The sequence below is a fragment of the Colius striatus genome, chromosome Z (assembly GCF_028858725.1).
Source record: "Colius striatus isolate bColStr4 chromosome Z, bColStr4.1.hap1, whole genome shotgun sequence".
NCBI classification, from domain to species: Eukaryota; Metazoa; Chordata; class Aves; order Coliiformes; family Coliidae; genus Colius; species Colius striatus.
The window spans coordinates 88,932,265-88,946,888 of NC_084790.1; the positions used below are offsets into that span (position 1 = coordinate 88,932,265).

The 14,624-nt window shown below is 44.2% G+C and overlaps 1 protein-coding gene across 1 annotated transcript in view; it reads right to left on the reverse strand.

The window, feature by feature from the left end:
* Positions 1-14,624, reverse strand: part of LOC133628764 (T cell receptor alpha chain MC.7.G5-like) — a 58,871-nt gene that overhangs the window by 9,814 nt on the left and 34,433 nt on the right. The window contains exon 3 of the mRNA XM_062017750.1: positions 3,473-3,548. Within this exon, the coding sequence (XP_061873734.1) occupies positions 3,473-3,548 (76 nt within the window). The remainder of the gene's footprint in view (positions 1-3,472; positions 3,549-14,624) is intronic.

Here is a 14,624-nt window from a genome sequence, read left to right on the forward strand (position 1 = left end):
TGCAAACAAGAATATTATTAACCTGGTCTTTCTTGAGCAAAGAACAGCCCCCCAGGGCTCTGCTGGACAGAGCCAACAGCAGCTCACCCCAGTGTTCACAGGCACCATGGATGGCCATGGCACAAAGGAGCTGTTCCCGAGCAAGAGGGTTCAGGAGCCTGTGCTGCTTATGTGACAGGCAGAGAGCAGGAGCTGGCTGGAGCAAGTGGAAGATACAAAATCACAGCCTTGTTGAGTTGAGGGTACTGCTGTTACCAGAGCAAGGAGAGCACAGAGCCCCACAGACTGAACCAATCCCACTGCAGATATACTCCTCATGACCACAAACCTGTCCCACCAAGTGCAGCAGAAAAAGGCTTTAAAACTTACTGGGATGTATCCTAAGCTGAATTCCACCTCCAAAAATGAGTTGGTTGCTATAATCAGTCGCACAATGTTTGCCTTGACTACAAAAACCCTGTCAGTCACGTCTCCCTTGCACTAGAGTCTTCCTCCCAATGCTGAGCACTACTGGCTGGCACTTGAGTTACAGGAGCTACATCTGGTCATCCCTTTCACCTCCGATTGAGATGACTCCTGAGTGCCTCCTTGTTTCATGTAGACAAAAGAAGCACGATTATGATCACAACTCCTCACTCAGCCCTAAAATGTGGCCCTTCCCAGCAAGGCACAGTGGACACTGTTCCAAAAACCATGCAGACCTCAAATTGAGATTTGCTCTGTCCAACCACAGCCTCACTAAAGACCACATTCAAGGCTTGTGATGGGAGAGAAGGCATTTCAGGTGTGCAAAGGCAAAATAAAAGGCTAAGTAGAAAACCCCTCCTGTTGCAAGACAGATATATGGAAGACCAAAGGCAACCTGCACACTCACCGGGCTGGATGTTCAGTCTAGTCCCAGAGCCAAATGTCAGCTTGTAGCCATATTCACACAGCGTTTCCTTCCATAACAAAAAGCCCAGCAAGCCCCTTCAGAAGCAGCACGTCTCCCCAAGCCTCTGCCCAGCCACGATAAGGCTCAGGAAAAACAAATCCTCCATGTTTCTCCTGAGCCTCTGAATCCGCTTTTTGGTCTTAATCTGACTAAAATTATGAAGGCAGTAGGAGACAGCATAAAGTGGAGAAACAGTGGAAGAAAACATACTTGGCAGGACATGTAGCTTCGTCCCTGGTCCAAACTGGAGTTTTCCTGTGTTGGCATTCGCACAGTGCTACACACCCTAACAAGAACTCCAGGCTCAGCCTGCTCTGGTACCTCCTGCGGTCTCCTTTAGAGAGGACATGGATGAGCCTTTTGGACCAGAGATGCCCTTTGCCTTGGGAACTGCAATGCTGAGAGGAGCAAAGACAGAACCTCAGGGATGGGTTTCTCAGGTTGTTTAGAGAATACCAGCCATTCACTGGCACTGAGACTGTGCAGGACAAAGTCTCAAAATGGTGTGGTCTTACCTTGTGCAGAAGTTTAAAACAAAGCCCTGAACCCATCAAATATCAGAACCTGAATTCAGGATGTGCACCCTCAGAGCTTTGCATCTAAGTCAGTAAATGGAAACACCAGCAGCAGTAACAACCACCTCACCAAACAGTCCTCCACAACCAAACTCCAAAAAGGAATCAGTTGGAGACAAACTTAGCTACTTGGCCAAGACTTTCCAAATGCATCTTCCTTATCTGCACAACTTGTTAGTTTTGCATGGTAAAATCTACCTGAGCATACTGGAAGCCCTGTAAACAAAGCCACATGTAACCGGAGATCAGGGCACAGTGCAGCAAAAACTCCCTCACTGCTTACTGTTAAGGCCAGTATTCTTCTCTCAACTTCACCTCTAGAAAACTCCTGTCTCTGAAGAGCTTGGAATTGTGATCATAGTTAATTCATTTGTTAATGAGTAAACAAAATCCAAGCACCAGTGACACCTCTCTCCCTTCCTCCTGACCAGGGCCACCATTCAGTTTGCTCTCCTTCCCAAACAGAAAATGGCATTTAGGTTTTGAGAAAGCTGAGAAGACATCTAAGCCACAGCTGAAGGATCTGCAGTCCCTCTCACTCTGTTTCAAGGGAAAAAAAGATCAATATTTTGGCAGGCTTCTAAAAGCCTTTTGCTTTTTGAGCTACTTTTTCTATTTTAAAAGTCAAAAAACTCCAGAAGCACCTGGCTGAGTACATACTTGGCATTTAATCACTTCAACGGTGAATACTTTGCTTCAGGTTTCTGATTCAAATGCTCAAGAAAGTTCCTTGGGTGTTAAGTATATATTCACAAGTTAAAAAGGAAATAACCAGCTGATTTTGTTTGTTTCATTGCTGCTGCACTGCACAACTCCAGATGCAAAGAGCCACCTTCATGTCCCTCCTTGTTCACTAGGGGAAAGGAAGATACAGACTACAGAGCTCTCTGTGAATATTTTTGAAAGCTCAGGGTGACTAATCTGTAGTTTAGCATTTACCTAACTTAGCAAGTTCGTATCCTTGCAGAAAGAGGAAGGTTAAGTCCTCCAAGAGTAAATGTATTGAAACTCCTGGAAGGAAAACCATGACACAAGGCTTACTTAGACAATGTGGCAAGTATAAAATTACTCACAGGGGCAACATGAGTTTCATGCACCTACAGAAGTTGCCGTGTGGCAGTTTTGTCTCATGGAGAGCTCCACAGCTTGTAAAACTACATCATTGTTCTGTGCACTATTTCTGCTGTGCTACAACATCCAGCAGATACGATTGCTTCTGGGCAGCAGCTGCTTCTCAACTACCTTTCACCACTCTCTCAGCAAACATTCACCTTGGCTTTGGGGGGTTGAATCTTTCCACCAAAGAACTCAGTGACCCAAACCTCACAAAACTTACTTGGTTTTACCACAAACCTGGTTCTAGGTCCAAATGTCAGCTGGTAGTTATTCATAGACACAGTGATGTTTGCCATAGCAAAAAACCTTTGTGCATTGCTGTGCACCCCAATCTCCCTGAATAACATTCCTTGGGGAAATCCCACCCTTGTCCATGCTCACACTCGCAGTGCATAGCATCCCGCCCCATGTCCACTGCTGCTGCTCCTTCCTCCCTGCACTACAGTCTCATTAACACTGCAAAGAAGAGACATAGGGCAATTCCCTTTCCACTTCCATCTTTGACAAATCCAGACCTGCACCACTCACTAAAGACCATCAGATTTTTGGCACACCATCTCCTCTTGTAGCTTCTTTACTTGCTTCCAGTGCTACTACACAGGTGCCATCACGATCCATCTGCCCGCCTGCCCGGAATCACACTTCTACTCCTACTTGCTGATGGAATATGAGCAGCCAGGAGCCCATTTCTCTAAACAGCAGAAATTCTCCACATGGAAACACTTTTAAGCATCAAGGAACCTTAAAGTAGCACCTATGATCTCCTTTCCATATGAAAGACAATGTCCATTACAATGGACACTGAGGGACTTTTGACAAAGGACACACAGGAAAGCTGCACACTCACTGGGGTGGATGGACAGTCTGGTCCCAGAGCCAAATGTCAGCTTGTTATTGGCAGAACCATAATCACACAGCATCTCCTTCCATAACAAAAAGCCCAGCAAGCCCCTTCAGAAGCAGCACCTCTCCCCAAGCCTTTGACTAGCCGTGTCCTGGCTTGGAGGGACAGCAGAGCACTGACAGTGCTTCCCACTAGAGAACAAATCCTGCTGGGATCCTTTGCCATAGAGCAGCCTCCTACAGGGTATCTGGCACTTTTGGGACTAGGTGTTTGGCCACTCTATCCACCATAGTCAAAATACAAGCAATAAAGGCTGGTTTGGATCAAGCTGGCACATTCCCTTAAAACAAAGTCTATCACCACATATAGTTACGCAGAAATGACCAAACACCCAGCCACGCTGCTGCTCTCAGCCACCCCAGGAAAGGCCCCAAATCAAGCAGGAACACAGGAGCTGTGTTGTTGACTCACTGACAGTGAGTCTTGTTCCAGAGCCAAAGACAGGTGTATATGCACCAGCTCCTGTGTTCACACAGCATTTCCTCTCTTAACAAAAATCTTTGCAGAGTATTAGCAAAGCTGGGCTCCCAAATCCTGACCTGACATTGCTCATTATCACTCACAGTCAACCACATGCTGAAGGGAAGACTCCCGTTATCTGTCTGTGGGATCAAGAGCACTGCTGGACCTATGGATACAAATTCCATTTGGGAAGACTATTGCCTGTCCTGGAGGGAATCAATCAGCATGTAACCCTACAGCTGCAGAGCTGGTAAGCGCAGGAGGAGAAAGGGTGGAAGGCCCACTGGGTAGCTTTGCCTCACATGGAGAACTACAATGGAATTTTCATAGCTGTTGTACAAAAGGGGAATTAGGCTTTACTATTCTTACTCCTTCAGAATTTCCACCTACCTGCTTTCACTATCAGTTGTGTCCCACTTCCAAAGGTGTATTTCCAGTTGGATGATGATTCACACAGTGATGCATCCACTAACAAAAACGACACACAACTTCTGGTGCAGACAGGCATGTGCACTTTCAAAAGAGATCAAGGGGAAAAACAGATGCCACCCTTGTCACACACCCTTGACTCCAAATTAGGACATCTCTCTAGTTGCATGTCTCTGATCTTTCAACAGAAATGCAGACAGAAACAGTTCTGAAACACCAGAAATAAAAAAAAAACCACCCTGTTAGCACAACTCAGTTGAAGCTCCTTGGATGGTTTTAAGCAGAACACTTTTTGCCATAGTTAGGAAGACAGAACTACCTCAGTTTTGACTTTATAATGCAAAACCAAATATTTATTTTAAGATGTACCTGATTTCATAATCAGTTTTGTGCCTATCCCAAAGCTGAGTTTCCAGGATGACTCAGTTGTCTCAGTAATAAGCCACTATATAGAACTTGTAAAGAAGAGAAGCCTCAGCATTTAAAAGCCAGAAGGCACTGTTAGACATATCAAAATGGGATGAAATTTCCACCAGCTTTTTAAACATTAACATGCTTGTTTCTAAAATTTCTTAGGGTCTAAAGGAGTTCAGGCAGATCAGACAGACAGTCTCAGAAGCTAAGCAAGGAGACAAATGCACAAGAGAAAGAAAAAAAATAAACAGAAGGGACTCCTGGAGAAAACCAATTTAGTGTTCCAACTTTTCTTGTTGACAATGTTTTTGGTTGACAATGAGCCCAGTAAGAGATCAAAATCTAAGTCTCAAAAGAGGGACTAATCAGATAATCTTTTGAGCATTTCTCATGAACTCTAATATCAAATATATTGCCCTCTATGGTTCATCCTGACTATCAGGGTGCCTGAGCAACTCATTCACTGACCTTAGCAAAACAATAGCAATTCCTAATCTGTTCCACTGACATCAGTATGACTGAGAAGTTACAAGCAAATTGCAGAGAATGTGTTTTTTCCCCAAGCTCTCTTTCCTTCTTATTTTACAGAGGTTCTGGAAGTTCTGCCCTCTGTATTTTAAGGGAGATCGGAAAAATCTACTAAAAGTACCTGAAGTACTCTGTATTTCCTAACCATATTAACTCTGTTTTTCCATCCATATCAACGACCTGGATGAGGGAACAGAGTGTACCCTCAGCAAGTTCGCTGATGACACCAAACTGGGAGGACAGGATGATTCCCCAGAGGCTGTGCTGCCTTTCAGAGGGATCTCGACCGGCTTGAGAGTTGGGCACAGAGGAACCTCATGAAGTTCAACAAGGACAAGTGCAGAGTCTTGCATGTGGGAAGGAACAAACCCCATGCACCAGTACAGACTGGGGGTCAAACTGATGAAGAGCAGCTCTGCAGAGAGAGACCTGGGAGTCCAGATTGATAATAAGCTAAATATGAGCCAGCAATGTGCCCTCATGGCCAAGAAGGCCAGTGGCATCCTGGGATGCATCAGAAAGTATGGGCAGCAGGTCGAAGGAGGTTCCTCTCCCTCTCTACTCTGCCCTGGGGAGGCCTCATCTGGAGTCCTGTGTCCAGTTCTGGGCTCCTCAGCTCAAGAGGGACAGGGAAGTGCTGGAGAGAGTCCAGCGCAGGGCCAGCAAGATGATCAAGGGTATAGAACATCTTCCATAAGAGGAAAGGCTGTGGGAACTGGGGCTGTTTAGTCTGGAGAAGAGGAGACTGAGGGGTGATCTTATTAACATTTATAAATATCTAAAGGGTGGGTGTCAGGAGGTTGGGACATCCTTTTTTTCTACAGTATCTAGCAACAGGACAAGGGGTGACGGGATGAAGCTGGAACACAAAAAGTTCCACTTAAATATTAGAAAAAACTATTTCACTGTGAGGTGAGGGAGCCCTGGCCCAGGCTGCCCAGGGAGGGTGTGGAGGCTCCTTCCTTGGAGGTCTTCAAGACCGCCTGGACATGTTCCTATGTGACTTGATCTAGGTGAACCTGCTTCTGCAGGGCGGTTGGACTGGATGATCTCTAAAAGTCCCTTCCAACCCCTACTGTTCTATGATTCTGTGATTCTAGAATCTAGCTGAGGAACTCAGCTGCTCTCCCCTCATCTAGCCAGCCGGTTATGCACTCATAGAAGGCATCAGGTTAGTCAAACAGGATTTCCCCTTGGTGAATCCATGTTGACTCCCCTGGATTACCATCTTATCCTTCATATGTTCAGTAATAACATTCAGGATGAGTTGTTCCATCACTTTTCCAGGGATGGAGGTGAGGCTGACTGGCCTGGAGTTTCCTGGGTCATTCTTCTTGCCCTTGTTGCAGCCTGCAGTGACATTGGCCTTTCTCCAGTCCTCAGGCACCTCACCTGTCCTCCATGATTGGTCAAAAATTATAAAGAGAGGCTTAGCAATCACATCAGCCAGCTCCCTCAGCACTCTAGGATGCATCCCATCAGGACCCATTGACTTATGAGCCTTAAGCCTGGCTAACAAGTCTTTAACCTCCTCCTCTTCCACCCAGGGCAAGTCCTCTGCTGCCCTGGCCATCCTGTTATCCTTGCTGGACTGGGCTTCCCGAGGGTCAGCCTTGGCTGTGAAGACTGAAGCAAAGAAGACATTCAGTACTTCAGCCTTCTCTGCATCCTCAGACACCAGGGCACCCTCAGCATTTAGCAGCGGGCCCACATTCCCCCTCACCATCCTTCTGCTGCTGATGTACTTGAAAAATGCCTCATTACTGTCCTTAACATCCCTGGCTACATTTATTTCTAGGTCTCTAGCCTTCCTAGTTGCAGCCCTGCATGTCCTGGCAGTGTTCCTGTTACTCTTCCCAAGAAGCCAGCCCCTGTTTCCACCTCTCATAGATGGCTGCTTTCTGCCTGAGTTGTCCCAACAGATCCTTGCTAATCTTGGAGGCCTCCTATCTCCTTTTCCTCCTTTCTTGCACGTTGGGACACACTGATCCTAGGTTTGGAAGAAGTGCTGCTTGAAGATTGACCAGCTCTCATTGGCACTTCTGTCTTCTAGAATCATATCCCATGAGTTCCATCCAAGTAGATCTTTGAAGAGGCCAAAGTCGGCTGGCCTGAAATCCAGGGTCACAGTCCTGCTTTGTGTTCTGCCCCTTCCACACAGGACCTTGAACCCTGCCATCTCATGGTCACTGCAGCTGAGGTTACCTGCAACCTTCACATCCCAACCAGGCCCTCTCTATTTGTCAGTACCAGGTCCAGCAGCACATCCCTCCTTGTTGGTTCCTCAATCATCTGCAATAGGAAGTTGTCGTCAGCAATCTGCAGCAACCTCCTGGACTGCGTGTGCTTGGCTGTGTGGCTCTCCCAGCAAATATCAGGGTGGTTGGAGTCCCCCATGAGGACCAGGGACTGTGATCGTGAGGCAGCTCTCAGCTGTTTGTAGAAGGCCTCATCCACATCCTCCTCCTGATGAGGTGGTCTGTAGTGGACTCTTACAACAATATCACCTGCCTTGCTCTGGCTATTAATTTTTACCCACAAGCATTCTACTCTCTCCTCATCCACACCCAGGCACAGTTCAGTACACATTAATTGCTCCCTCACATAGAGCAACTCCACCTCCACGCCTTGTCAGTCTGTCCTTCCTGAACAATACATAACCCTCCATGGCTGTGCTCCAGTCATGGCAGCTGTCCCACCATGTCTCTGTGACCACAATGAGTTTGTAGCCCTGCATCCACACCCACATCTCCAGTTCCTCCTGCTTATTCCCCAGGCTGCTGCATTGGTGTAGAGGCGGGTGCAGGAGGTTCCTCCCCGGTTTGGCTCTTTCTCAGGGTGGTCAGCCTTCCATATCTCAGCCCAGTGTGCAGATGAAGGGCACTTATCCTTGCATTCCCTGTCCTGCCGTGTTTCCCAGCTAGAGGGGACAGCTTGTTCTGTTTTACTTCTCCCCCCACTCCCCAAGTCCCTTAGTTAAAAGACCTCTTTATTAGGGTTAGACTAGAAGAACTCTAAAGGTCCCTTCCAACCCCTACCATTCTATGATTCTATATTGGTAAAGAGATACTTACTGGGCTTTATCATCAGCTTGGTTCTTCTTCCAGAGACGAATCTGCCTGCATTTCCTGAATACACACACACAAAAGCTCTCTTACAAAGACTGCTGTGCCATCCTGCACATTTCAGGTTCTATAACAGAGGACTCTAGGCAATGAAATAAAACTATATATGCAAATGCCTGTTAGATATCCCCATAAAAGGAAGGCTGGTTTCTCTCTTCTCTACCTCCTAGCAGGCTTCATATCAATATTTTTTATAGGTCAAGAAAGATGAAGTGCCCTGAACACGAGATGCTTTGACATAACCAGGAGTAGTTTAAGAACCTCTCTACAGAAATAGTGTATTTAATATTTCTTTTGAAAGCCTTGTCTTGGTAAAGAGAGAGAAATATTACCAGAAGAACTTCACTCCCTTGTCCTGAACACTTTTGCAGAGGAAGATGTAACTGAGCAGTCAGAATGTATGGCTAGGACACCTGGTCCACTATTTAATAGTAACAGAACTTACACAGGCCCCTCTGACTCTGTTAATGTGTATTAAATCATTTATTTTTAACAGTTGCTACAGTCTCAAAATAGCTACTTGACTCACAGCCCCTGGAAAAGTCTATGCACTGTATCAGGTATTCCAGTGCCTGGAAATGAAAACTGGGCACTGAAGGTTTTGAATACAAAGTAACTCCCTTATAAAATACCTCATTGAAATTGCCAAGAGCAGAACAGAATTTAACTGAACCTTGAAGTTAGCTTGTCTGATTTATCCCGCTGCACACTTCTAGGGTGAATTCAAATTCATCTGAGTGTGCAGCATCTGAGGTGCTCCGGGAGAATACCTCTCTGTGAGCAAATCACACTTCTACATCCAGCTGTGCTGGGGACAGAATGCACTGAATGGACTCTCACTGGATCTGAGATGTGCACACTATAGCCCAAGATCACTGTTTTTACTGGAAGACTTAACTTGGAAGCACAAACAGGTGAGTTCCTCCACCAAAAGTGAACTTCTCATAACCACCAGCCACATTGTGAAAAGGGGCTTTACATAAATCATCACAGGAAGAATGTAACAGATTCCACATCACCTCTGAATTATACATTTACCAAACCTTTAGGAGCCTGTAATGGAAAAGGTCATGTTCGTTAATCAAATAAGGAAAGAATAGTTGTTCAAGGAACCTTTTAAAGTCATTGTAAAAGTCTTGTAAAACTTTAACCGTAAAGTTTCTACAATGTGCACAGATGCAGTTGGCTGAGATGCTTATAGGAGGTACAATAGGTTGCGCATGAGCTGATAAGAGCCAAGAGAAGAGTTCATGAGCGGGCCACTAGAGGAAGACTACTGACTTCATCCCAGCGACCACCCTACAAGCACCAGGAGGCAGAAGAAGACCCCCTAAGTAACAAGACGGGCACATGAGCAGAGTGCACCAGGGAGTGATGCACCTGATAAGGACTGTATAAAAGGACAGTGATACAGGGGGGGTCACGAGCCGTTGGTGGAGCAGAGTCTCCCGGCCGCCCAGCACTGTTTTGCTTATTTGCCGCTTGCTTAATAAATTTGATCCATGAGTCACTTAAATTGGCCAGTGAACTTTATCACAGCAATTTATAACAGAGCCAGTATGAAGCAAAATGTCTTGCTGTTCTGTATTCACAGAAATTTACTTCTATTGGTTAACTTTTTGCTAAATCAAACCTTATCACAAATGGTATCACTGAACACTTTACTGTCCCTGTTAGTTCAAATTTTGGGTCTGTAAAAGAAAATAAGTTTTAAATTTCACAGGAGAGTATTTTCCCTTTAAGCTGATGAAGAATGGATACAAAAAGAGGACAGTATTCATCATTACAACGGTTCCCTGAAACCATTATTATGCCAACATACTCATTTTGAAAGAATAAAAAGCTTTGTCTGGATCATTGTGTTATAGAAGGTATAAAAATTCAAGTAATTTCATCAAATAGATATTTTTAAGTAAAACTCATAAAAAGTCAGCACAACTAAGCAAAACCAGGCCTGCTTGGTGAAGCTGCTCCCAAAGGGAAGAACATGCATGAGAAATCAGGCATAGTGACAATAAGAGTGATAACAAGGAGAATTGTTTAGATCCATGCACCTGCAAGCCATAAAACATCTAAGAACAATGTTGGGAGTGATTGCTTCAGAGGAAGAAAAGAGTTTGTTGTATTAGCCATTAGGCTGTTTGCTGTCCTGAACCCCTGTAGCTTTCTGGTGCTGAGCACCAGGTAACATTCTGGTTCTGAGCACCAGATAATTAGTACCATTCTGGTTCAGAGCACCAGATAATCTACAGCTGAAATCAGTCAACTGGCCAAGTGATTGTGAAATATATATGAATATGTATAACCTGTGTAATAAGGGACCAATTGATTAGAGTGATGTAACGTGTGAAAGTAACAAATGATCAATCCAGGTAAAGGGTAAATTTAATGAACAATTCCAAGTGGGCTTTTATGCAGAGTAATGAAGAACAAAAGAATGTTGGGGATAAATATCTGTTAATTTTAGTGCTTGGTTGGACATTTTTTGGGAATGAGCCTGTGTTCCCAGTACATTGTCCATAAAGGACATCTCTGCTTATCTAAGCTGCTGTAGGTAAGTTTTTCTTCCGCAGCAGATTTGCAACAATTCCACACCACTGCCCTTGTAACACAGAATATTTGGGAAGGCCATTGGGTTGGCATAAAAAAAAAAAAGTAAAAAAATCAATATTGAAAGGTTTTTCGGTCTTGTGGATCCTCACCAGGACAGAGACAAGATTTCCTAAACTTTCAAGCAAATTAAAAAAAAAAAAAAAAAGCACACAAAAGTATCATTAGTAAAATGGGGTTGATATGAGAACCTGAACTTTGGAAGCAGAAGTTCATGAAATTCTCCACTTCTCACTTACTTGGATTTATAACAATTTTTATTCCTTGTCCAGATGTAAATCTCCCAAAGTTTCCTTCATTGACATAGCCAGCAAGTGCTTTACAAAAACCACACAGAGTTCCCAGATATACAAATGTGTTCACAAACAGAAATGTTCCTACAATATATAAATAGAACAGAATTCAAAGCAAAAATAGACCCATTCTGTATTTTTAAGTCATTCAGACCTCTACATTAGAAGTTTCAAGGAATTTGATTTCTCTCTCTCATTTCACACGTAGTAGACAGTCTTGTTACCAGAGTCCTACAGCAAGTAGGACTAAATGTCTAAAGGCCAGTCCTTTAACATCTTTCCACTCCTTTATCATCCCACTGAACCCAGTTACATCTGCTCAAAAGTACAGCCCTCAGTGTAACCATTATTGTGACTACAGCATACATCACGAGGATTCCAATGAAGAGCACCCTGAATTCCCAGTCTGATGAAATTAAAGCAGCATTATATGCACAGGTGTGTGGCATGCAAAATTCCCAGCCAGCAGCAAACAAACTTATCTGTTTCCAGAAACAGCCAGGTCCACAGGCAGAACTGATGTGGACTGGTCCTTCCACAGTCAGAAGTCTCTGCAGAAACCATCACGGTTCAAAGGAGCAGAGAGCCTCACCCACAGAGCACAACTCCTATGGGCATCTCCTCTGTAACCTTCCTAAATGTAACGACTTGCCCTACAATTTTTTTACCACAGGTCATCAGACACTTTGGCACTTGTATCCTTCCATCTCCTTAATCAGCCTCTTCACTGCCTGAAGCCTGCAAGGAGGAAGTTTGGGCTACATTCCTTCCTGTTTCAGGCTTTCTTGTCCTTCAGCAGGCTATCCCTGTCTTTGGAAGACCCTATCCTGCTTCAGACTTAACAGCTTTTCAGGGCACAAACATATCCCTTAATCCCAGCAAGACATCTTTGCTCCAGCCTATGGCATTCTGGCACGGAGTTTCTTCAATAGCTTACAGCTTTGAGCTCTCAGAAACACTAATGAATTTCAAGAGCAGTACTGCAGGTGTTTCCCATGTTCTACTCCATTTCTTCTGTTACAAATCACTTACACCTCTCGAGCTGGTTTAGCTCGTATCTTTGAATAGAGCTTCTTTGAATCTCAGTTCAGCTGTTCATCTTCTTTTCCTTATGCATTTCTAGCACTGGATTTTCTGAAGCTTTTACATCACATAGCAAGGGTTTTCATCTGCACCTGCTGACAAGGCAAGAATGCAAATGAAGTGACCAGTTTAATTTGTGGCAGGTGCAGAGACAACACTTATTATGGGGTTTGGCTTTTGGTTGCTTTTTTTGTTGTTTTGTGGTTTGAGGTTTTTTTCCATTTGACCTATTTACTGGATTTCGTCAAACTGAAAATGTTCTGAGAACAATAAACACTTTGACCAGTAGGCAGCAGGAGAGATCAAGAAACTCAGTTTACATCAATGTATCTATCAGGAGCCTTTCAGTACTTTGGGGAAACAGAACAGTCCACTCATATTATGCCCAGCAGAATGCAGGAGTATATTATATTTTTTATTCTGTAAAAGGAAACGGAAGGATTCAGCTGTACAAAAAGCTGTCTATTTGTTATGATTCTCATGCAGTTTGCTTAGAGTAATAACAAGAACATTTTGCATACAACAAACTGTAAACTTTTGGCAGAGGATGTCCATGAGGCTCGGTAGCACTCAGAAAACAAATGCAAACTTCTCACTGTTTGAGAAGACATTGCAGTGACAGGATTTTAGTGCTTCATCCAATTAAAAAAGCCTCCCTGACCCAGGATGTGATCACCAATGGGTAAAAAAAAAAAAGGCTAAGTACACCATATGTATCTTATTCAGTTAATATAAGAAAACAATGCCAAAAAAGGTAATTAAAAGCGATTAGAGCAGAACAGACATAAAACTGCACTAAGCAGAAACACAATTAAGAAATTTTGTGATGCTGACAAAATTGAACAGCATCTGAAATGCTATTGAGAGAGGAATGTAAAACATCTCATCTTACCTAAAACATGATGTTCTCTTCATGCAGTGTCCAGATGACTAGATTTTCCAGGAGTTAGCAAAGTAGTTTAGATTTTAACTTGAAATCTAGATATCATCATTATAGTAGACTCTTATACAGGAAAGCAAAGTAACTTTCTGAGCAGCTTGGCTATAGGAGTTACTCAACAGTTAAACTAAATCTAGCAGAGAAATGACCATGATCATATGTAGATGAAAATGAAAGTCTTTTAAACATAATAAAAAATAAAACCCAAGTCTATACAATTATTTGAAGTCTGCAACAAAATGACTTGAACTTGCAGAAAGCTGTTACATGTCATAATTTAATAGAATCATCATAGAATCATAGAATGGTAGGGGTTGGAAGGGATCTTTAGAGATTATCTAGACCAACCCCCCTGCAGAAGCAGGGTCACCTAGATCAGGTGACCTCCAAGGAAGGAGACTCCACAACCCCTCTGGGCAGCCTGGGCCAGGGCTCCCTCACCTCACAGTGAAATAGTGTTTTCTTATATTTAAGTGGAACTTTTCATGTTCCAGCTTCATCCCATCACCCTTTGTCCTGTTGCTAGATACTATAGAAAAAAGGGATGTCCCAACCTCCTGAGACTCATCCTTTAGATATTTATAAATGTTAATAAGATCACCCCTCAATCTCCTCTACTGCAGACTAAACAGCCCCAGGTCCTGCAGCCTTTCCTTGCATGAAAGATGCTCCATTCCCCTGATCATCTTGCTGGCCCTGCACTGGCCTCTCTCCAGCACTTCCCTGTCCCTCTTGAGCTGAGGAGCCCAGAACTGGACACAGGACTCCAGATGAGGCCTCACCAGGGCAGAGTAGAGAGGGAGAAGAACCTCCTTCGACCTGCTGCCCACACTCTTCTTAATGCATCCCAGGATGCCATTGGCCTTCTTGGCCATGAGGGCACATTGCTGGCTCATATTTAGCTTGAAGATATTGAACAAGACTGGTCCCAGAACCCATTCCTGTGGAACTCCACTGGCCACAGGCCTCCAACTCAACTCCGTGCCATTGATTATCACCCTCAGGACTCGTGTCATTCAGCCAGCTCTCCATCCACCTCACCTCCACTCATCCAGCCACACTGTCTGAGCTTTCTGATGAGGATGTTGTGGGAGACAGTGTCCAAAGCCTTGCTGAAGTCAAGGTGGATGACATCCACTGCTCTTCCCTCATCTAGCCAGCTGGTTATGCACTCATAGAAGGATATCAGGTTAGTCAAATAGGATTTCCCC